The sequence below is a fragment of the Nuphar pumila genome, chromosome 3 (genome assembly GCF_984573655.1).
Source record: "Nuphar pumila chromosome 3, dmNupPumi1.hap1.1, whole genome shotgun sequence".
Lineage (NCBI taxonomy): Eukaryota > Viridiplantae > Streptophyta > Magnoliopsida > Nymphaeales > Nymphaeaceae > Nuphar > Nuphar pumila.
Genome location: NC_143251.1, coordinates 119,630,023 through 119,654,804, shown reverse-complemented (window position 1 = coordinate 119,654,804; position 24,782 = coordinate 119,630,023). Strand labels below are relative to the sequence as shown.

General features: G+C 38.2%; 2 protein-coding genes across 2 annotated transcripts; one reads left to right on the top strand and one right to left on the bottom strand.

Annotated features, from left to right (window-relative positions):
• The first annotated feature begins 328 nt into the window (after nt 1-328).
• On the top strand, nt 329-952 carry LOC149843473 (VQ motif-containing protein 4-like). Its single transcript, XM_090000918.1, has one exon. The coding sequence runs from the start codon at nt 329-331 to the stop codon at nt 950-952; it is 624 nt and encodes a 207-aa protein (XP_089857044.1).
• Nucleotides 953-4,584: 3,632 nt separating this feature from the next.
• On the bottom strand, nt 4,585-11,048 carry LOC149843472 (putative bifunctional methylthioribulose-1-phosphate dehydratase/enolase-phosphatase E1 1). Its single transcript, XM_090000916.1, has 9 exons — nt 10,905-11,048; nt 8,792-8,929; nt 8,613-8,636; nt 8,423-8,548; nt 7,448-7,597; nt 7,274-7,375; nt 5,216-5,325; nt 4,948-5,066; nt 4,585-4,773 (listed from the first exon to the last, which is right to left on the bottom strand). Exons 1-9 carry the CDS (start codon nt 11,046-11,048, stop codon nt 4,682-4,684), a joined length of 1,005 nt encoding a protein of 334 aa, XP_089857042.1. The 3' UTR covers nt 4,585-4,681.
• Between the last annotated feature and the right edge of the window lie 13,734 nt (nt 11,049-24,782).

The following is a 24,782-nucleotide window of genomic DNA, read 5'->3' as shown; positions in this document are numbered from 1 at the left end:
CGAACCAACAAGGTGATAACCATTTCAACCAGACCCGACCCGACCCGACCAACCAACCAACCTCAACGTCCAAGAAGGGATCAAATGGTCGCTTTGAAATATGGAGTGGAAATAATGGTCGTTTTATATGAGGAAGAAAAATAGACACAAAGTTGTAAAATTGAAAGGCTAAAAGGGTAATCCAACTGCTCCGTTGATATATAATCAATGAGAGAGAGAGAGAGAGAGAGCATCTTCCTCCCCCTTTGCTTCCCTTCTTCTTCATCCAATCTTTCTTCTCCTCAAAAACCCTACGAACGCCCCCCACTACCATTTTTTCCTTGGGGAAATGGAGGCCCTAAAACCCTCCCCACCACCACCACCATTCCCCAGCAGCTACAGCCGCACAACTCCGCCACCACCTCCGACCCCCAAGACCCCCCACAAGCGGCCTTCGCTCATCATCCAGGAGACCCTCCCTCCCACCACCTTCATCCAGGCTGACCCCTCCTCCTTCAAGCACGTCGTCCAGATGCTCACCGGCCTCCCCGAAACCCCCACATCCGCCCGTAAACCGGCCTCCTCCCCCGATCCCCAGCCGCGGACCCACCTCCCAACCTTCAAGAAGACCTCCTCCTTCAAGCTCTACGAGCGGCGCCAGAAGACCCTCCGCAACCTCAAGCTCGCCGACTCTGGCTTCACCTTCTGCGGCGCCTCCTCTCCGGTGCAGCTCTCCCCGAGCACCCTCCTCGATCTCACCCAGCTCTCGCTCAGCCCCGTCACGCCACTCATCTCCGATCCCTTCACCACCGTCGCCGCAGCAGCCGAGGCGGAGGAGAAGGCGATCGCTGGGAAAGGGTTTTACCTCCATCCGTCGACTCCCCGAGGCAGCGGTGAATCGGCGGAGCCGCCGCGGCTGCTCCCGCTGTTTCCAGTCACCTCGCCGAGGGTTTCGTCGCCGTCTCCGTCGTGAGGATTGCCCGGGACTCGATCGGTTGATTGGAGTAGGCGATGTGCGTGCGTGTGAGTGTGAGATGCCGATTCAATTGTACAATTCTTCCCTTTCTCCTCTGTTTCTCTTTCTTCCCTTTTTTATTTTCCCTCTTGATTTTCATTTTATGTTCTGAATTGCGAAATATTATGGTTTTTGGATCGAGAGAGAGGATTTTCCTTCATTTTTCTCATCAAAATCGGGCCTTTCCTCTTTCCTCTTCCTCTAATTTTCTTTATGTTAATTGTATCATGAGGCTTATGATTATGATTATCGATTTTTCCTTCGTTTTCTTGTTTTTTCACGAAAATCTGGCATTTTTTCTTCCATTTCTTCCTCTAAAATCTCTAATGTTGTTAAGCATGATTAGTCATGGTATTAATTGTCATTAGTCAGGTTATTGTTTTACTTAATTGAGCGAAATTCTGACTTCACAATATCGCTCGGCCTGTCGGCTTGGGGGGACAAAATTGTCAATTTTGGATTTGTTCATTCCCTTTTGGTACTCGGGGAGAGTTTTTAGTTTTTTTACAAAAATGACGGGCGTCTCCCTGTTTAGGCTGTCAAAGTTTACGGGTCGGGTTCGGACCTGACAACCTGGTTTATATCCGCCTAGGTTGTTGCATCAATGTAGATATCCGATTCTGTCGGATCTCCGGTTTGGTAAGCGCTAAAGTATCCAAACGAGGACTGGATCCATCTGATTCTCGGGATCATCAATGTAGTATCCAAACGTGTTAAAACACAATCCTGACGCTCAACTTTTTCTGCTCCGAGGGGTACATTTAGGGTTGCAAATGGGTCGGATCCATGAAAAAGAATTTGCAAAATCTGGCTGTCCCAGATCTTAAGCGACCCGACTCCTCAATGTATTTTCGGATCTGAAACCCGAGCCGTTTGCGCTAGTTTTTTAGTTTAGTCTGAGATTGGCCCTTGAGAGAGAATCTGGGTTGAATTTTTAAACGGTGATTCTGCCCTTGATTTTGCTTGTAAGGGTATTTTTGTCATTTTCATGAAAGATCAGTTGGGACTAAGGGTTCCATGGGTCCGGGTTGACCCGGACTGCACCTTTATCATACTCTATAAGGTCAGGGTTTGGTGATAAATAAGAATGTCCGGTTAGAATCTGGATTGGACCCTAAGGGTTTTCATTAATATATGTAACTGGATATGGTTTGTGAAATTTCATATCACACTCGGGCCTGACCTGAGTTCTGACTAAGATATGCAAGTGTAAAAAGGATAACAAATATTGTTTTACTGGGTATGGTCCAGGTCTGGTTCATGGAATCCTTATAAGATCCCGGTATGGTTTCTCTTATGGCAAGTCCGATTAAACTTGGGTCTGGATCTGGTACCATCATCTCAAAATCAGGTCTGGGCCACCTGGGTCCAAACCAAACCAAACCCGATCTGTTGACACCCCTAATTGAGATCGATGCCTTTCATTCGAATCTGGAGGGGCAATTTGGCCATTTTAGGACATTTATGGGGGTATTCCTGTAATTAGCTTAATGATGGCTTCCATTGGGCGAGGATATAGCTGTTTGGACGACGGAACTAGCTTCCGGATAGGAAGTTATGTGGTCCAGATCCAATCGTCTTTCCATTTCAGGGTCTGATTTAGGCTCTGTTTGGGAACCGGAATGGGGAGGGAGATGAGAATGGAGATGGGAGCAGTGGCGGAGATGAGACCGGAATTCACAACATCCTCTGAAGGATGTTGTTGAACTCTGCGAAAAATAGCGAGCAGAGCCTCCCCAACTCTGCTCCATTATTCCCTCCAAACTCCTCTCCCCTCCCCTCTCAACTATGCCGAAACAACCAGCGGAGCGAGGGGGGATCTTGGAAATCTTCATCTCTGCTTCCAACACCAGCTCCCAAACATAGCCTTAGTGGCCTTACCTGAAAATGGATTTGGATTTGGATTTGGATTAGATTCAAATATATAAACAGGCATAAGATATGACCCTTTAGTTTCTGGGATTCAGAAAAGTCGTAGCCTATGATCAGTTGGCCAGCTATCTGATCCATTGGCATGTCCCTACCATGGTAAGTAGAAAGGGTACTGGAATGGTTTGATTCATCATGCATCCCACGTTGATGGTCATGATGATGACCCCACCAATCACCACCACCATCATCATCATCATTATTATTTTTCAACCATGTATCTTAAAAGTCTTAATTGGTAGTTAATTTGGTAAAGGTGGAAGGGTGGTCTCCTTTCTGGTCAAGACTCAAGATTCAAATTGTTGGTACTATTATTGTGGTGTTATTTCTGATGAATGTTACATTGTTGTTATTGTGAGAATATGAATGCATGTTGCTACTTTTTAGGTGGACTCCTTGTATGACCAAAATGGCAACAAGTCAATTTTCCACCAAACTTTGATGTAATGCATAAGCATCAAGTTCTTATTACCAAGTTTTTCAATATTCAATAAATGTATTAAAAGTGTAAGTTGTTTTTGGTAGAGCCATATATAGTAACTGACTAAAAAGAAGCTTCTTAGCAATTTCTGGTAGGCCACCCAATCTAGGAGTGCTTGTAAAGAAAGGTATTATTACTATACATGTATAGGCATTAGCACTGGAGAAGTCTGCATATGTATTAGTTGAAGAATTTGCCCAACGGGTCGTTGGTTGGACCCACATGGGGTCCATCTGGCTTGGATATGGATAAAGCAAGATGGTCTCTTGATTCCAAGTTGAGTCCTGCTCCAGATTCGGGTTCGGAAAAACCTACATGTCAGCTGCAGTTATAAAATCAAGTTCCTGAATGAGTTGTGCTGCTAATAGGTGCTTAGAGATTCAGTCCGTTGGGGTTGATCTAGATCCACTAATCTGTGATCAGCCTGGTGCTTATATGAGTTGGTTAGAAGTTGTGTATATCTAAATAAACACAATATGTGATCACTAAAATATGAATGGCCTAAAATTCCAATCAGATCACCAGTGTTATGCAGCCCCATCATGGACAGATGTTAGACTGTAGGATGGGCTTGGATCCTGTTTATGCTATTAATGGCCCAATTATGTTAAGCTATATTTCTAATCACTCAAGTCCCCGTGCCGTTATGGTTATTTGTCACTGGAATTAAAAGTTTAAAAGGCCTAACAAAACATGAATGTGCTTAATTAGTAGTAAGATTGTTCTTAACCTAGTGATCTCAGGTTCAAATCCCAGTGAGGGCAACCCCTAGCCTGACTATCATGAGTATGCTTGTTGGCAAAACACATCTGGTTATGCAGGCAAAGATTGAGTTTTAAAGGTGAAAGAGTAGTCTTTCAACCATAATATTTTTGGAATTGGCCATTTGGGATGATGCTCGTAACTATGTTTACGGAACCATTTAATACCACAATTGGTAATCATGCTTGTGCACCTCAAAACAGTAGAGGCGCACTAGCGGCACACACACAAACAAAGACACTTCTCTCAAACAATCACAAGGCGATACAAGCATATCATTCAGCACGTATGGATAATTTAAGGTGCATATATTTCGAATTCATACAATAATCTCAGGTTTGGGCGCCAAGAAAGAACATTGCTAGAGCTTTTTATTTATCGCCAATGAACCCCAATAGTTTAATGGTAGATTTCTCCAACCAAATGAATTTGCCAAACACAGACAGGTTGCCTCATGTAGATACAAATTAACGTGTACAAAAGGGTGACCCACTTGGGGTTATACCTTTTGCCTGCTAGATTTCTTCAAATGATCGAATGGTCTGAAACTTGTGGTTTTCCGGGAAAAGTGCATTTTCTGGCCGCACTGAGATCAGCACTTCCAAACCTAAAAGATAAGAGGGAATGAAATTTGTAATGAGCAAACTGATTGAATAATGCTAAGTCGGATCTTGTTTATAACAATCAGAGGAGATGGCATTGATAAGATCCAACTATTAAGAAGCCAAGCATTTTTATGTACACAGTGCAGATGTCGATAGGATCTCAATTACAAAATTACCTGCAGCACTCGCAGCCTCTGCTTCCTGAATCACATCAGTCACAAACAAAATCTGTGATGGCTTGTCTACTCCAAGCGACTGCGAAATTTCAATATAACTGCCGGTCTCTCGCTTATTCCTGAGAGAGAGAGAGAGAGAGCAGCTTAACTTCAATCCAACAATTGCATCAAATAAAATCAACTCACATAGCAGAGGAGAGGTACAGACCAACACAAGGATCGTGCTGTTTGAGATGAAACAAGGGAATCATCCATCAAGGCAACCTACCCCACAATGGTGTCAAAGAATCCACATAGATATTTTCTCAAGTCACCGTGTGGTGTATTTCCAAAGATAAGCCTTTGAGCCTCCCTACTACCGCTGGAATATACGAAGACCTGGGAGATTGTAATAGCATAAATTTGTATCTTGATCCAAGAAATCAAACTTTCATCTGTAGGCGCTTCACCATAAACGGAAGCAACTGTGTAACATAGGAAACTTATGATGATAATTAGAAAACATAACCAACATTCACATTAATGAGTTTTACAATATATTCATGTAGAGAGTACGATATTAAAAGGATAGCAAATATTAATCATGGATTTTTTTTTCTTTAACCTAATATATTGTAGTCTTGTAGAGCATACTTTTAAGAACAGTTGAAAAAAATCCAACTCAATTTTCAAGGCTTGTAAGTGCTGTTTAGAAACCCAGCTCAAATGTTCAAAATCCTGAATAAATCAAATACAGTCAATTTCGACAGAATGATGAACTGTCTTGCATTTCATCTTCTTACTACTTTGACCAAGTTTTAGCCCTAATTACATGTATTCACCATTATGATAAGACTTTCTATCTAAATTATCAGAGTTATATGGTCAAAATAAGATGATTTGATTATATAAATGTGCAATGGTCATGTTAACCAAACTGTTTTTCAACCTCTGGATAAGCAGCAGAAAGAAAATCAGACCCAAGGGGAAAGATATGTAGATTCATACTAATTGAGCACAAAAATCAGTATTATAATCAGCATTCTCAATTAAAGATTAATGTAATTTCTCTTAACTCAAATTGCTAGTGTCAGGAGCAGCATAAATCCCATGAAATTCACATATAAATCCTGTTAACATCTAATAAAGTATTTGAGACAGGCAAGTTGGTGTCATTCTCATATGGAGTTAGAGGGATGAGCAGAATCAAAATGGTGCATTCCGGATTGTCAGACACAGTCCCAGTGTTTTGATTGTATCTCTTTAGATACTGGTCTAAATCGAGTGACCTTTGGCTTCTTGGAAAGCTAAGATCCTACCCTACAAGTTTACTGTTTACTGCGTTTCTTGAATCATCTGTGTTAGGCAGTGAAAATTCTTAGCAAGTTTGGGATGTCTAGACAAGACCAGAGTTCTGTCTTGTCCCTTGCATCTCTGATAGTGTTCTGTGTTTTCGTCGTATCTCATTATCTATTGCATGAAAATTTATGAGCCTTAGCTTATTGGAAAGCTATCACCTAGAGCTTCAACTTTCATGTTTATGATTTTTCCTGAATTGATTCCATTGTTAGTCTAAAAGTAGCGGACAATCTCTCTTAATCGAAAGATATTTTGGATCTGGACTGTCTATCATATTCTTGATAGCATCTCGTATTTGCAGTGTATCTTTGTCATCCCTACTTTTTTTATTGAACTGAAACATGATCTGAAAAGATAACATTCTGATTGAGAATCCTCATGTTTTGAGTTTTTGCTGATTTCATTGTTTGGTATGTAAAAAAGTTGATTACTTGTCTGCATTCTTGAGTGTTCATCATCTCGTTTAGCCTAGAAAGGAAAATACAGCAATGTATTTTAGGCATAAGTTTCAACATATTAATCCAAAGCAAATTCCTTTCCCCCTAGAGTCCATGATACATAACTAAAAAGCATAGTTACCAGATTAAGAAACAGGTGCAAGATGTGATACATGAAGCGAGTTTGAAGAAATGCCTAGATGTGCAAAGTGTACGAATGATAAGAAAAAACAAGTAGAAAAGGACATAAGGTATGGTTGAAACATGTGTTCTTTACTTAAAATGACTTTTAAGTCCCTCATCATACATGTAGATTTTATAATAAAATAACCTTTAAGAATTATGGAGAGACGTCCAATATCAAGAAAGTTCATTTTCATTCACTTTTTGTAACCCAACTTCTCACAAAGCTTCCGATTCATAAAAAGAAGGATGCACTTTCATGCTTTTGAGGCGAGCTTCTGAGATTTTTAAGAAGATTCCAGTAACTATGCTAAAGAGTGCTCAGTACTGAAGAACTTCAGGCAAATAACTATGTGGAAGATGATAACCTTGATGCCCATAGCATGCCACTTCACAAGAGCTTTAGGCACATCCTCAAAAAATACTCCCTTCAGTTCATTATTCTCAAAACCTGTTCTCCATATATGGCCCTGCATGTGAGGGCAGAAATTGGCACCAACAACAATTTGCAATATGCACAAAAGAAGAGAAAAACATAGTACCTGCAGTTGCTTCAATACGGTAATTTTCCTATCAGCCTTGATCATTGCTTCCACATTAGCCACCAAGGAGTCGATGACCTTCTCTTTACCAGCATCTTCAGAAGGTATGGGTTGTGAACCTGAAACACCTTGATCTAGATCTTCCTTCACCTGTACCAAAAATGATGATTTACACATATGTCTCAGGTTGCATGGGAAGTTACACTGTCCTAAGTCCTAACAGTCATTTCTTTCACCACTAGTGCACTTTTTCAACTCTAACCTTTTATCTAAACCTTGTTCAATGTATGCATTCTCTGAAAGAGGTGCATTCATGTGTGTGAGATCTCATCTCATTTTGTTGTTTCTTTAATAATGAAACACTAATTTGTTTTTCTTAAGAAAAACCTTAGAAAAACATTTGCTAGGTTTTGACACATTTTCTTCTTTATTATCTTTTCAACAATTCTATGATAATCATTTAAAATTGCATTTTGATTTCATCAACCAAAATATAAAATTTCTTTTGAGGATTATCACCAGAAATTTATCACCATGAAAGATCTTTTGACACTTTCCAGCTAGTCTTCTTTTAGAAATATATGAATGATAACTGGCAATAAATGCTAGATCTGTTCAGAAATATTCCTCCCTTCCCTAGAAAATGCATTTAATGGAAACCAACTGTATCCCAGTGTATTACATGCAAAATTGTGGAAATACACTTACATCAAGTGAATAATAGCCAAATATGCAGTCACTTGTAAAATTGCCCAAGTAGCACATATATTTTTATAATACCTCATGCTTGTGTAATTACCACTGCTTAAACACATGCTCTCTCTCTCTCTCTCTCTCTCTCTCTCTCTCTCTCTCTCTCTCTCTCTCTCTCTCCATGTTTCTGCAAGAATACATATTGACAATAAGAAACATCCAATGTGACTATGCAGGAATACTCACCCAAGATGACCATAAACAAAAGCAACAAAATCTTACTTGTGCACGCAACAACTTTATATCATCTTGAGTTTCTTTGCTGTCATAAGTTACATACGGGAAAAGAACCTCTGTGACAAAGGATATTGGGGTGGTTGTACCTTCAATATCAAGTAGGATGCAGCTCTGTGAAATATATAAAGTAATCAAAATAAGACAGCAAAGCACATAAACACTTGTATGTAGGTACCAAAGAGAAGTTCCTGTCAGGAACCTAATCAAACCACAGTTTTTTGGTAGATGCCCATTAACTTTATTGTTCTTATGTGAATGTGCATGTGTGTAGATGTCTTATTTACTAGATGTGCACAATATAAAACTAACCCAATCTGGATCCCCTGCTTGATTGTCCTTCTAAGCAGCTTTTACGATGCCATTTACATATTTAGATCTGCTCCCTATGGCTCCCAGGTCCTTGTTAAGTGAACTATGACTTGGACTGCTCCAGTCCAAGCTCATGTGATAGAGCTTCATAACAAGATCAAAGCGATAATGATAGCATTCTGCCTGCCAGGTTAAATCACAACTTAGAGCTAAAGTGAAAGACAGTTCTTGATATGTTTCATGTTGGTCAAAATCAAAGACAAAAATAAGGCATGATCATGCAAAATTATCATTATAACTACACGTGCATAAGTTAATAAAAATGTCAACTGTTGCATGAAAACTGCATCCAGCATATCCTGAAATTAGTATTAATATAAAAAGACCATTGTTTAAAAAAACCTATTAACTATCCACTCTTGCAAAATGTAGCTTTATTTTACAGTTGAAGGCGCAATTAGCCTAAGAGTTTTTTAAACGACCCAAGCAGTATACAGACACAGAGATCAGCTAGAAGCATCATGTACCAATAACTAAGGAATCATACAATTATCAGATTGAGTTAGCATTGTCTAAGTCACTTCACAAGTCTTATGCTGCAGTTAGCTGCTCAAGTTTCATCTTTGACTACTTAAGGGAAGCATGTATGACACATTACTATTCTTGAAAAATCCTAGACATAAGATGAGTTTGAAAAGGAATGGATTGAAGTTAAACTGCATAAAGAAGGCCTTCAAAAAAAAATGCAGGCAGTGATTGCCAGCACATCCTCGGTATATAGCCTGACAGAGCTGAGCAATACAAAGATGTGTGTGTGTGTGTGTGTGTGTGTGTGAAAAGGAACAGATTGAAGTTGAACTGCATAAAGAAAGCCTTCAGAAAAATGCAGGCAGTGACTGCCAGCACATCCTCGGTATATAGCCTGACAGAGCTGAGAAATACAAAGATATGTGTGTGTGTGTGTTGCAGAAATGAAGAGGTCTGGAGTGGTCCCCATAACATATGCTCAATATATTACTCCTAAGAACATCCAAACAAATTCGCAATTAAATTATCATGCTATTAAGCAAATCTATCTGAGAAATACATAGAAAAACTAACTTCCAACATCTTAAACAATGTAATGAAAGGAATAAGTATGAAACAACAGTTATGTTCCTTCATTATATGGCAAAAAAAATGTATGATATATTCAAGCAGAACATTGCACAATAACTAAAATTATTAGGTTAGAGCTTCACGTGGTTTATTGTTGAAGCAACCCAGTTAATCCAACTAAAAAATCGTTCCTTAAGAACAAGAACTGAACTAGAAGCCCAAAGCAAAACTATTCTTTTTAAAGGTAGGAAAAGAACAAAATTAAACATGAAAGAATACTACTTTCGACCAACTTATCATATCAGCAACATCCTAGTGATGCCATTCAAATATTCTGTCCAACTATTGATCAAGAAAAATCGATAAAAAAACTTAAATAACAAAATCATAAAAAACTCCTAATTTGCTAACAAACCTCAACTCCCTCACCAGAGTTCGGTCTGCATTCATTCTAAAAATACTAGGAAAACATAAATTCCAAACCAACAAACCAAAAAATGGAACAAACAAACCAAAAGAAGCATCTTTAACTACAGAAAATTTCGTTGTTCTTCTTTTGATGAAGAATCAATTTTTGCCAGCAACTAGTAAATTCAGTGCCCAGGATTCAGATTCTTTTCACATGGAACGACTACCAAAGAAGAAACATTTGAAACAACAGCGGCCGCAGAAACAATAACAAATGACAACATAAACATTGGAGCATTTCCCACAAACAATTACCCAATAGACTTAAACATAAGGATAACTATTTCCAAAAAAGAAGTTTGTAATAAAATTTCAAACCCTACCGCATCATAAAAATTCCATTTTTATACAACACAACCAATAAATTCAATAAGCTCAAAGAAAACCAATTTCTTCAAAGAATTATTTCTTCAAACCACAACTTAACAGCCACATTGCATCAAAAACTCATATTAACCCAACACCCACAACAAATTATTAAAAAATTCACCGAAAGAGAAATGAAAAACAAGGAAAGTCTAAAGTATGAAGGATACATGTAGGAGACATCACAATTAGTTGCTGAGCCTTGGGCACAGAATGAGTTGTGCACCTTCATGGTGATGCTGCCACCTGTCTCGGACACCCATCCAAGGGTGTAGAATTGCCTGCATAGCTCAGAAACTAAGGTTCTGGCTTCCTTGTCGCTGCTGCTCTTAAGGTATGCCTGAGAGGAGACCGAGGCAGGGGAAGCCATTTAATGCCATGGATGCTCTCTCTCTCTCTCTCTCTCTCTCTCTCTCTCTCTCTCTCTCTCTCTCTCTCAACACTGGCAAAGAGAGAGAGGCCAGGAGCCAATCACACCATGCTGCACAGGTGAGGGATAAACTGAAGGGTTGAGCTACCGTTGAGGATCCTTCACGGTATTATGGTGAATGGTCCAGCACCTGTTGCTGTCCTTACATGGATGATCATTTCTCCAGCCATCATGGTCCCTAGACTCCAAAGCAATGTTGGCAGTATCGGTATCGGCCCTGAATCGTTGGGCTGCCGATTCATCTATATCGGCCGATACCGATATTCAGCTGAATCGTTTTGTATCGGCCTAAAAATAATAATAAATTATTGTATCAATCATAACGTGAAACGTGTTAAAACCATTAAAAATAATTTCAAAATAAAACTAAAAAAATATTTTATAGCATTTTTTTATATTTATTAAAAAATAGCCTAATCGGCCCTACAGCGTATCGAAATTCTGCCGATACAATGCATATAGGCCAATACTCACCGATACTGATAACATTGCTCCAAAGTCCAACCCAAACCTCAAAGGAGAAGATTGGCTAAAAACCAACACTGAGTAGCCTTGACTTAAAAAAAAACTACAAAAATTTGGCAGAAATATACAAAGACATTAACCCTAACCTTGACTTTAAGTTGGTATGGAGGCAGTCGGTGGAAGTAAACCACTAAACGGATTTGATGCAGTGGAGTAAAAGACCCGGCACAAAGTCACAAAGTAGATTCGATTTTGTTGAGTTGCTAGATCCAAATTTGATACGGTGGTATGTGCGTCCAGTAAAAGAAGTTGAAGAAAAGGTTTACGTTTAAAAAAATAGATCAGCTTAGATTATGAGGATAATATTAGTTAAAATTTTGAATCCAAATCATGAAACGTCGGGGTTATCTCTAGATGCACATTTGGATCTTATTTCAATATTCATATCTAAGAATATGTATTAGATTCGAATAAGATATCCTGCTATTTGAATCCATTTGTACCTTAGCTTCTGATAGATTAGTTTCAGATCCAAGCAGTTATGGACTTTAGATCCAGTTATGAACTTTAGATCAGGATTGGATTTGACCTACAATGGCAGGGAAAGAAAAGGTCGGCTTGTGTAGGGATGGCAGTGGACGGGGCAGGGGCGGGGCACAAGGACTCCACCCCCTTCTTGTATGAAAATCCTACCCGCCATCCCCGCATGAATTTTGATTTTAACCTTCATCCATGTTTCATGTCCTCCCTCCATCCCCGATCCAAACCGGATGAGGCGGGGTGGGTTAGGGCTTCATTTTTCCTCAATTCATTGTCATCCTTAAAGAAGGATGGGAGATGGGGCAAGGCGGGGATTGGGATGGGGTGGGGTGTAAGACTCACAATTTTTCAACAAAAGTTTTGAATAAATTTATGAGGCATTTTTAAGTGAAAACAACTTATGAACCCGAAATGTGAATCAAATCGATTTCAACGAACCAGTTATACTTAGGATATTCGTATCTTCGCAAATATATGCTCAAACAGTAAGAGAGCTATAACTTTCTTCATGAGTAAAATTATGATATTTGTATGAGCCAACTTTCTTAGTTACATCAATATGAAGAGAATGACATAATCTGAATTTTTCGAAAAAAAAAATATTGAAATCTCAAAATTTTTGCAAGACCCAAAAAAATGTTGATAGGACTCACAAAAATATTTTTCAGAAAATATCTTATGGGACCTACAGAATATTTCATAGAATATTCTATGTGAGCCCCATGCCAAAGGAACCTCTAGTATTTATAAAAAAAGCCAAGGGTAAAAGAGAAAAAAAAACTTGAAAAAGAAGTTTCATTTGGCTATAAATTGCCCTCCCCTCTCTCTTCTCATAAAATCGGCTTCCTCTCTCTCTCTCTCTTAATCCCTTACTCTCTCTAGAACCTCTCCTACCTAGCCCACTTGGTCTGAGTCTGTCTGATCTGGTCTGAGCCTGCCTGACTTAGTCTGAACCTATCTGACTTGGTCTGAACCTACTTGACTTGACTTGAGTCCAACTGAGTCTAGTCAAAAGTCAAGGTCTCTTTTAGTTCTAAACTCAGGTTTGATTCACTTAACCTAGACCTAGCCTATTTGGGTTAAGTTTGAACCTACCTAACCCAGTTGACTTAGACCGAACTTAGTTTTGTCCAAACCACTTGGGTTTAACTGTTTGACTTGCTCTTCCTCTTTCTCAACTAGGTCAAACTCATCTGACCTAGTTTAGCCTTTCGAAAAGATGTTCAAAGCAGACAGAGTCATTCTTTACCGATCGGAGGGTAACACTACAAGAAAATAGGGGATTAGCGATGGATATTAGCGACGGAAAAATTTTGTCGCTAATTATCGACGGATTAACGAGAGAAACAAATCCGTCGCTAAGAACCATAATATTTACGAAAATATCGACGGAATAGCTTTTGTCGCATAATCCGTCGCAAATTAGCGGCGGCTTAGCGACAGAATGTTTGGTCGTAATAACTGTGTATTTTAGTGGCAGATTTGGCGAGGGAAAGTGTGTTGTTGCTATCTCGCGACGGATTTAGCGACAAAATAGTTTTGTCGCTACGCAGTTATATTAATTTATGACAGCTTTGCAACGAATTTAGGCCATCGTGAAATTCGTCGCTAAATGTCGCGTAAATCCCTAATTATAGCCGTCTTTCTTTATTTTGTTCCTCTGTTCCCGTCGGCCGCCCTCTCCCTCCTGCCGCCCCATATCTCGCCCATCGGCGTCTCCCCGGCCCCCACCGCCCGTCGCCCGTTGCTCCCCGACCTGTCACCCTACCCGTTGCCCCCGGTCTGCCGCCCCCCGACCGGCGTCTCCCAGGTTTTTCCGATAAAAGACACATTTTTTTCTGATAAAAGGGGCGGATGCCCCTTTTAGTTTTTTCGGCAGAGGGTTGGCCCCCCTACCTCGTTAGTATTTTCTGGCAGGGGGGTTGACCCCCTACCGCGTGTTGTGTTTTCCGGCAGGGGGCTGACCCCCTGCCGCGTGTTGTGTTTTTTGGCAGGGCAGCGACCCCCCTGCCGTGTTTTTTGTTTTCCGGCAGTGGGTCGGCCCCCCTGCCTCGTTAGTATTTTTCGGCAGGGAGGCCGACCCCCTGTCGCGTGTTGTATTTTCTGGCAGGGGGGTGACCCCCTCCCGCGTGTTGTGTTTTCCGGCAGGGGGGCGACCCCCCTGCCGCATTTTTTTTTTCGGCAGTGGGGGTGCCATTTATTATTTTTTTTTCGGCAGGGGGTCGCCCCCTGCCCCTTTTTTTTCGGCATGTGGGGCGACCCCCTCCTGTTTTTTTTTTTGTTTTTTCCGGCATAGGGTCGCCCCCTGCCCCCTTTTTTTCGACTGGGGGGCAACCCTCTGCGTCTCTTTTTTTCGGGCAGGGGGTAGCCCCCTGCCTCGTTTTTTTATTCGGGCAAGGGGTCGCCCCCGTGCCTCTTTTTTTTGGCAGTGGGACGACCCCTGCCTCGTTTGTTTTCTCTGCCAGGAGGTCGCCCCCTGCCTCATTTTTTTATTCGGGCAGGGGGTCACCCCCGTGATCCTCTGGTAGGGGGGAGGGGGGCGACCCTGCCTCTTTTTTTTTCGGCAGGTGGTCGCTCCTCCGGCCTCTGTTTTTTTTTTTCGGCAAGGGGCGACGGGTCGTGGTTCAGGAACAAGACGCTCGTCGGGTTCCTAAACCACGTCATCACCCTGTGCCTGCCGCTTCAGGAGACAATCACTGCCTCTGGAGTGTCTTCATTTTAACACAGTGTGATTTCATTTTAACACAGTATCTCTTGCAAATTTCTCAACGTATCCCGCTTGTGCTCCACCACCCGTGTTAAGTAATTGACAAAAACAATGCAAATCAGGTAAATACCCGTGGTGAGTAAGTGATGCAAGCGCTTCACATGTTATGTAATTTATTGGATGCAACACTTTACTGTTCACACACTCACTTAGTTGTTGATATCTAGGACTGCTTTGTTGGAGTTTGGAGATCATGTTGAGCATGATTTTAATGTACGAGAATAGAAGTGTTCTTATTTTTGGAGTACGGATTTCATGCTAGGCATGATAGTAGTTAGCGAGATATTGAAGTGTGTTTGTTGCAGGTACATGTTTGACATTTTTTTTATATGAATGATTTCCATGTATTGCAATATTTAATGTGATTATATTCATGCTTGCATGTAGTTAATTTCAATTTAATTATGACTTCCACGTGAAATTGTATAATGATAGTATGTTTCAAATTAATGTATCGTGTTATGAATAGTTTTGCACATGAAAATATTAAGTTATCAATGCATGCATCATAATTCTTGTGATTGTATGACATCATATTATGCATGATAAATTTGATATTTTCTTCATCATAGCATTTTGATAGTTCTCTTTTAACTGGTTAGGATACATTTCGTAACATCATACAACAAAATGACTGCAAACCGTGAATGAATGTACCGTAGGATAGTTGACAATGAGTTATCGCATGAATATATGGATGGTGTTGAAAGTTTTATTGAATTTGCAACTGCAAGTGTCAGTACTGTGGATCCCATAGGTCGGATTAGGTGTCCCTGCAAGATTTGTAAGAATAATTGATTTGTAGAACCTCATAACATTAGACATCACCTATACAAAAAGGGTTTTGTGAGTGATTATCAGAATTGGACGTTTCATGGAGAAGAATTTAGAAATAATTTTGATGCACAGGTGAATGTGGTGCACGATAATCCATATATGGATTTGATATTTGATGCCGCAGGAACAGAACTCGGTTCTGCTATGGGTCCTGGTGATGTAAGAAGTGCAGTAGATAAAGAATCACCAAATGATGCAGCTAGTAGATTTTATGATTTACTTAAAGATGTTGATGAACCACTTTGCAATGGTTGCAAGAGTCACATTATCTTGTCTACAGTTCTTCAACTAATGAATTTGAAGTCCGAGTATGATTTGAGTCAATCATGTTTTGACTGTTTGTGCATGATTGTTAAGAGTATATTGTCCAAAGATGAGAAATTGCCACAAAATTTCTATCGTGCGAAAGTTATGGTCAACGCTCTAAGTATGGGGTATAAAAAGATATATGCTTGTCCAAATCACTACATGTTGTATTTCAAGGATCAGGAAAACAATATATCATGCTCGTCATGTGGGCATCCTCGGTTCAAGCCAAAGACAAGAGGCAATGGTAGCACAAGATCAAAAGAAGTTGCATACAAGTTGCTCCGCTACTTTCCTATCACTCCTAGATTGCAATGATTGTATATGTCTTTAAGGACAGCGAAACATATGATATGGCATGCAAATAAAGTTTGACATGATGAAGACAAGATCACGCATCCTGTTGACGCCGAAGCTTGGAAGCACTTTGATCGTACTTATCAGAACTTCACAATGGAGGTGAGAAATGTTAGACTCGGTCTATGTACAGATGAATTTAATCCATTTGGGGGAAGATCAACTCCATACTCATGTTGGCCAGTATTTGTAACTCCATACAACCTTCCACCAAGTTTGTGTATGAAGCGTCCAAATCTTTTCTTGTCTCTATTGATCCATGGTTCGACCTCACTTGGCCAAAATCTTGATGTATATTTAAGGCCATTGATTGATGAACTAAAAGTATTATGGGATGACGGTGTTACCACGTATGATGCCCACAAAAAACAAAATTTCAATATGAAGGTCGTTGTTCTATGGACAATCAATGACTTCCCTGCATATGGTATGTTATCTGGTTGGAGCACACATGGGAGGTTGGCATGTCCGTACTGCATGGAGGATACAAAATCTTTTAGATTGACACATGGAAGGAAGCCTTGCTGGTTTGAGTGTCATCGTCAATTTCTTCCCAGCGACCATCCGTTACGACGATAAAGGAATGTGTTTCGAGCAGCCACAGCTGAAATGGAAGGTCCAGCCACTAGATTGTCTGGCATAGAGATTTTAAGAAGATTGTGATACTTTTCAGATGTATTAACATATGCATGTAGTTCGACGTCCTTCATTGGATTTGGGAAGGATCACAATTAAACAAAAAAATCTATTTTTGGGGAACTACCATATTGGTCGACCCTATTAATACAACATAATTTGGATGTGATGCATGTAGAGAAAATTGTATTTGATAATGTGTTCAATACAGTAATGAATGTTAAAGAGAAAACAAAGGATAATCCGAAGGCCCGTATGGATTTAAAAGTAATATGTAAAAGAGCAGAATTGGAACTCAAAGAGTATAATGGCAAAATACTGAAACCAAAGGCAAGGTACGTGCTTGGACCTGATCAAATAAAGCAGGTATGTCAATGGTTGAGGCAGTTGAGATTTCCATATGGATATGTCTCTAACATTGCTCGTGTTGTGAAGATTGACGATGGACAATTATATGGGTTGAAGAGCCATGATTGTCATATCTTTATGCAACGATTGATACCCCTAGCATTCCATGATATGTTAGACAAACTGTCGATATTTCAACCACTTGGACATGCATTTGGTAGTTGCCGATTAAGACTCTTGACAGATTGAGAGCAAGACGCAACACACGTTTATATTCTTTTTAATTGCTCAGCGATCGACCCATATATCGAGTAAGTATATGTAGATGCAACATAATTCTAAATCCTTTTATGTGTTATCCATGCATACATGGTTCGGTAATATAAGTATTTGTGGTTTGCAGACGATTTGATATGGAGTTGCGAAGAGAAGTTTCACATCTCACTAATGCAGAAGTGTGAAAAGAACGTGAAACTAAGTTTGTAGAGTGGTTGAAAGAGTTGGTAAGGACGCTCAAATAAATTGTGTACTTGTAAACAATACTAAGTTACTTAATTGGTCGTGATCACAATCATTGTTTATGTTTGTGTGTAGGTCCGTCATGGTGATGTTAAAGATCAAGGAATATGTGATTTACAAAATGGTCCAACCAAAGTTGTGCAATGTTACAACTGGTACATCGTAAATGGTTATCGATTCCATACAAAAGACTACGGTATAAACAAATCAATGATGAATAGTGGTGTGTGTGTCAAGGGTAGCAACTACGGTGAAAATGAACATGATTACTACGGTGTTATAGAGGAAATAATGAAGTTGACTTACTTAGGCATAAATAATAGGGTAACTTTATTCAAGTGGCATTGGTTTGATCCAACTGCAACAAGAGTCGACAAAGCCTCAGGCATTGTGGAAGTGAATCACAAATCAAGGTTTGGAACATATGAACCATTCATATTAGCCTCGCAAGCTCAACAAGTTTATTATACTTCATATCTGAGTACAAAAAAGTCAGATAGAAATGAATGATGTGCAGTTTGCAAGGTGAAGTCCAAACTATACCCTGAGTATGACCAGTTACAAGAAGATAAGTTAACTGAAGAGAGTGATTACTATCAATCAGATGATATCTATGACTTCTCTTATGGTCACGATGTTGCGCATGATATGCATGTCATATCACCATTGGTCGATGAAACATTCATAGAAGAATGTGATCAAAATGATATACCAAGTGGATGGGCAAACAATAAAGAAGAAGATGAAGAAGATGACGATCATGAAGAAGAAGAAGAATATGAAAGTCAAACAAGTGATAAGGAAGAATTATCGAGCTAGTGAGCAAAATCTTGTAATACAAACATGTATTTGAATGATTTAAATGTTGTGAATGTATTATTGCAATACATGATGTGAATGTTTTGAATGTATTATTGCAATACTTGATGTGAATAATTTGAATGTATTGCAATACTTGATTTGAATTATTTGAATGTATTGAAATACTTGATGTTATTGATTTGAAACAATTTAAGTGTATATTTTAACATTTTTTATTTGTTAGAATATGGATCGTGGAGATTACAGTGGTAGCCAGTCTCAACCTTCATCTTCACGGGTTCCTTTGATAGGTATATCATTTAACTAATTGAATACTTGATTAGTTGAAATATGCATTCTGAGAATTTCTAACGTATTTTTTACAGATGATGTTGCACCTGTACATGACTCACCTACACCAGTTGATCATACAAGTCAGGAGCTAACACATGATGTATGGTCTTCTCAGTCTGGCACAAGAAGACTCATTCAAATAGTGTATATCGATAATCGACCGTAAGTATTTCGTTTTCACTTATTGCATATCTTATAAATATTGTATATTGATATTTACTATGTACCAATTCATGTGCAACACGAGGTTTGAGCCACAAGAAGTAGTACGCGATATTAGAAATTCACTACTTCAACATCTACCAGGACCAGTCGCTCAATGGAAAGAGTATCCAAAAGAGGTGATAGACAGATTGTGGTCTTCATTCACGGTATATAGTTGTTTGTCATAGTTAATGTGTTTCATATTTAATTTTTTGTTATAGTCATGTCTACTAACTTTCTAAAAATATATATAGGTTTCAAATCGCTTCGCGACTACGATGGAAGAACATGATGCAAGGAAGGTGTGGCAGAAGGTAGCTGTCAATCAATTTGCAGACATGTTGCACAATATGAAAACTGCAGCCAAAAAAGCATCTAGCAGAATAGATGATTTATTACAGTGGAAGGGTCATGGACCTATTACTATTAGGAGAAATTATTGGGAGGGAATGTGCCACAAGTGGGCGAGTGATGCATTTCGAAACTGCTCAGCGAAGGCTGCACAAAATTGAGCAAAAATGCCTGAAGCCCATCTACACATAGGTGGATCTAGGACTTTTGAGAGCCACCAGAAGAAAATGGTAACCCATCAATATATATATATATATATTGTCAGTTTTATAAGTATTGTTGCAAACCTGTTAACTAAATCTTTTATCATTTCACTTTGCAGGAAGCAGAAAAAGGAGGCATTGTGCCATATAAGGATGTGTTTGTTGAAACACATCAACGTAAGACCACAAGAGAGTTCGTATCAGAGAAGGTGAGAGCGACAATGGTATATATTTATTTTATTAATAAACATTGTAATAGACAAGTTACTATGAATTACGTTATCATAAATATTGTAATTCTTAATTATTAATTCATATTCTAATCATTACATTATAGGAGTCATACGAGCAAAAAATGGTATAGCGATATGGTGATAACTCCACTCAGCATTCGCCTTTTGATCCTGCAGCATGGGTGACTGCAACCGGTGAACCCAAAAAGGGTTGTGTGTTCGGGTTTGAGAGTCACATGAGCACTACAACAGTTGTTTCCTCCTGCAGCTCGGTCCCACAAAGTTCTCCCGCCAGCATCAACTCTCAACATCCAAATGACCCTGCTATGTCTTGGGATGGTGTTTGTCAGCGTCTTGAGGACAAAATGCAGTACTTTTTAGATGAAGTCATTCTCAACATTGTCCGTAATAAGTTGTGCAACTTTTTTCAGAACAGAGGTACTTTGTCAGCATTCTACATGAGCTCCGGTGCCCGGCAGGTATATAATTTTTTACTGGCTTAGAACACATATGAGCATGATAGAATCACATATGAAGTTTTTTTACTACTTTATAACACATATGAGCATGATAGAATCATGTATAAAGTTATTTTACTGCCTTAGAACACATATTAGCATGATAGAATCACATATACAGTTTTTTTACTGTCTTAGAGCACATATGAGCATGATAGAATCACATATAAAGTTTTTTTACTACCTTAGAGCACATATAAGCATGATAGAATCACATATACAGTTTTTTAGTGCCTTAGGGCACATATGAGCATGATAGAATCACATATAAAGTTTTTTTACTACTTTATAACACATATGAGCATGATAGAATCATGTATAAAGTTATTTTACTGCCTTAGAACACATATTAGCATGATAGAATCACATATACAGTTTTTTTACTGTCTTAGAGCACATATGAGCATGATAGAATCACATATACAGTTTTTATACTACCTTATAACACATATAAGCATGATAGAATCACATATACAATTTTTTTACTGCCTTAGAGCATATATGAGCATAGTAGAACCGCATATACAGTTTTTTTACTGCCTTAGATTACATATGAGCATGATAAAAGCACATATATAGTTTTTTGCATGCCTTAGAACACATATGAGCATGGTAGAATCACATATACAGTTTTTTTACTGCCTTAGAGCACATATGAGCATAGTAGAATCATATATACAGTTTTTTTACTGCCTTAGAACACATATGAGAATGATAGAATCACATATAAAGTTTTTTTACTACCTTAGAGCACATATAAGCATTATAGAATCACATATACAGTTTTTTTACTGCCTTAGAGCACATATGAGCATGATAGAATCACATATAAAGTTTTTTTACTACTTTATAACACATATGAGCATGATAGAATCATGTATAAAGTTATTTTACTGCCTTAGAACACATATTAGCATGATAGAATCACATATACAGTTTTTTTACTGCCTTAGAGCACATATGAGCATGATAGAATCACATATACAGTTTTTATACTACCTTATAACACATATAAGCATGATAGAATCACATATACAATTTTTTTACTGCCTTAGAGCATATATGAGCATAGTAGAATCGCATATACAGTTTTTTTACTGCCTTAGAGTACATATGAGCATGATAAAATCACATATATAGTTTTTTGCATGCCTTAGAACACATATGAGCATGGTAGAATCACATATACAGTTTTTTTACTGCCTTAGAGCACATATGAGCATAGTAGAATCATATATACAGTTTTTTTACTGCCTTAGAACACATATGAGCATGATAGAATCACATATAAAGTTTTTTTACTACCTTAGAGCACATATAAGCATAATAGAATCACATATACAGTTTTTTTACTGCCTTAGAGCACATATGAGCATGATAGAATCACATATAAAGTTTTTTTACTACTTTATAACACATATGAGCATGATAAAATCATGTATAAAGTTATTTTACTACCTTAAAACATATATTAGCATGATAGAATCACATATATAGTTTTTTTACTGCCTTATAGCACATATGAGCATGATAGAATCACATATAAAGTTTTTTTACTACCTTATAACACATATAAGCATGATAGAATCATATATACAGTTTTTTTACTGTCTTAGAGCACATATGGGCATAGTAGAATCATATATATAATTTTTTTACTACTTTAGAGTACATATGAGCATGATAAAATCATATATACAGTTTTTTGCCTACCTTAGAACACATATGGGCATGGTAGAATCACATATACAATTTTTTTACTGCCTTAGAGCACATATGAGCATAGTAGAATCACATATACAGTGTTTTTACTACCTTATAGTACATATGAGCATGATAAAATCACATATAAACTTTTTTGCCCGCCTTAGAACACATATGAGCATGGTAGAATCACATATACAGTTTTTTTACAGCCTTAAAACATATATGAGCATAGTAGAATCACATATAAAGTTTTTTTACTGCCTTAAGAGTACACGTGAGCATGATAAAATCACATATACAGTTTTTTGCTTGCCTTAGAACACATATGAGCATGGTAGAATCACATATATAGTTTTTTGACTGCCTTAGTGCACATATGAGCATGGTAGAATCACATATATAGTTTTTTGACTGCCTTAGTGCACATATGAGCATGGTAGAATCACATATACAATTTTTTTACTGCCTTAGAACACATATGAGCATGATAGAATCACATATGAAGTTTTTTTACTGCTTTATAACACATATGAGCAAGATAGAATCATGTGTAAAGTTTTTTTACTGCCTTAGAACACATATGTGCATGATAGAATCACATATTGAGTAGGCTATATTTCAGTATATTTTATTTATCAATATTGACATTTATTTTCTCGCATAGGTTGATGGCGATAATCAGCGTAGTGGAGCTGAAGGGACAGATAGAGACACTGAACAAGCAGACACACAAAATCTTGGCGATGATTAGATTTATGTGTTGAATTTGTTCTTCCTTTTTTTTTTTTTTTAAAATGTAAATGTTGAATTGTAAATAATTAGAACTTGCGAATTTTAAAGTGGATCGATTAATTGTTTTAGTTCCCTTTTATATATATTTTGATGTGTACTTTGTTTTTTATTCACAGGAAATATAAATTGTACAGAAGATATAAATTGTATCACAAGAAATTTTTTCTCGATATTTAATTTTCAAATAATTTTTTTAATTTTTTTCTTTTTTTACAACGGATTAGCAATGGATATATCCATTGTTAATTATTATTTACGTTAAATTTAGCGATGGATTAGTGATGACTATAAATCCGTCGGCAAACCGAAGTCATCGTTTAGTGACGACGACCTTGCGACGAATTTTGTCATTCGTTATTCTATCGTAATTTAGCGACGGAACTGGCGACAGATACAGTTTGTCGCTACATAGCGACGGAATGGGCAACGGATATATGTCGTCGCTTATTAGCATAAAAAAATTGCTATGAAAGATATTCGTCACTAATTTGACGCTAAGCCATCGCTAAGCTGTTTAGCGATGAATTAGCGTCGGATTTAGGTCATCGCTAATCCGCTAGTTTGTTGTAGTGTAAGTTTGATTTGCCGATCACTCTCTCTCAAGTATTTGATGATTTATATTGTGATATATATCATATACATTTTGAAGTAGTATTTGACCGTAGTTCTTGGTTTACGCTCTATGGGACACTTCGAAGTTGATGTGCATCTTCTTGCAACTATTGTTGAATATTTTACGATAAAAGCTCCTACTTAAGGCAATAAATACGTATTTAAGATTGTCGTTACGTTGAACGATGCCAAGGCTTCTGTTTTCTTCATCTTACATATATATGTATTGCTTATGCTTTTAAGATTATTGTTGCGTCGAATGATGACAAAACTCTTACTTTTTGCAATTTAAATTATGCATTTAAGATTTCTGTTGCGTCGAATGATGCCAAGGATCTAGATTTCTGTAATTTAAATTATGCATTTAAGATTGTCATCGTGTCGAATGATACCAAGTCTCTTGCTTTCTGCAAGTTATTTAGTTCAATTTCTCTTACCAAACATTAAATATGCACTCATTTACGTTGCTGCATTATAAAGCATAGGCTTGATCAAGTAGAGATCAACTTCATTTGATCACCAATGTGATTCCATTGCCGCTCCTCGATCAAGATTTTGCTTGATAAATGAAGCCTCTATTGGAAAGGCTTTGCCATTGTGCAAAACCGCTTTATCATAAAAACCTAAGTCACTTGTGCATGGCCTGGTTGAGGCCCAAGGTTTCAATGAACCTCAATAGATGTGAAGTACGCACAATAGTGCACATCCATCCCCGAGTTAAGCGTAGCAATTTTTCCATCAAAGAGAAAAAATAGTACTGAAATTTTTGAAAAGATGCTCTTTGAGCTTAAAAGTAACACACACTTTCTCTGTCAAATAGAAGAAGTATTGTTGAATTTTTTGAACAAGCTCAGAAAGTGCGTAGCATGTTACTCCATCATACAGAGGAGGTGTTGCCCAAATTCTGTCAAGTACTTTCTATAACATAGAAAGAGTCATCACACTTCTATCGTCAAAGCAGGAGAAGTGTTATTGAAATGGTTGACAAAAGAATTGTCTGAACCGATTGAATGGCATGATGATGCCCTGTTGTCGGAATGTTGCCAGAATGGCTCGTTCTTATGTTCACCTATAAGGGCACTTTACTCGTAAGGGTCAAAGAGACAGAGTAGTTGTTACACCTT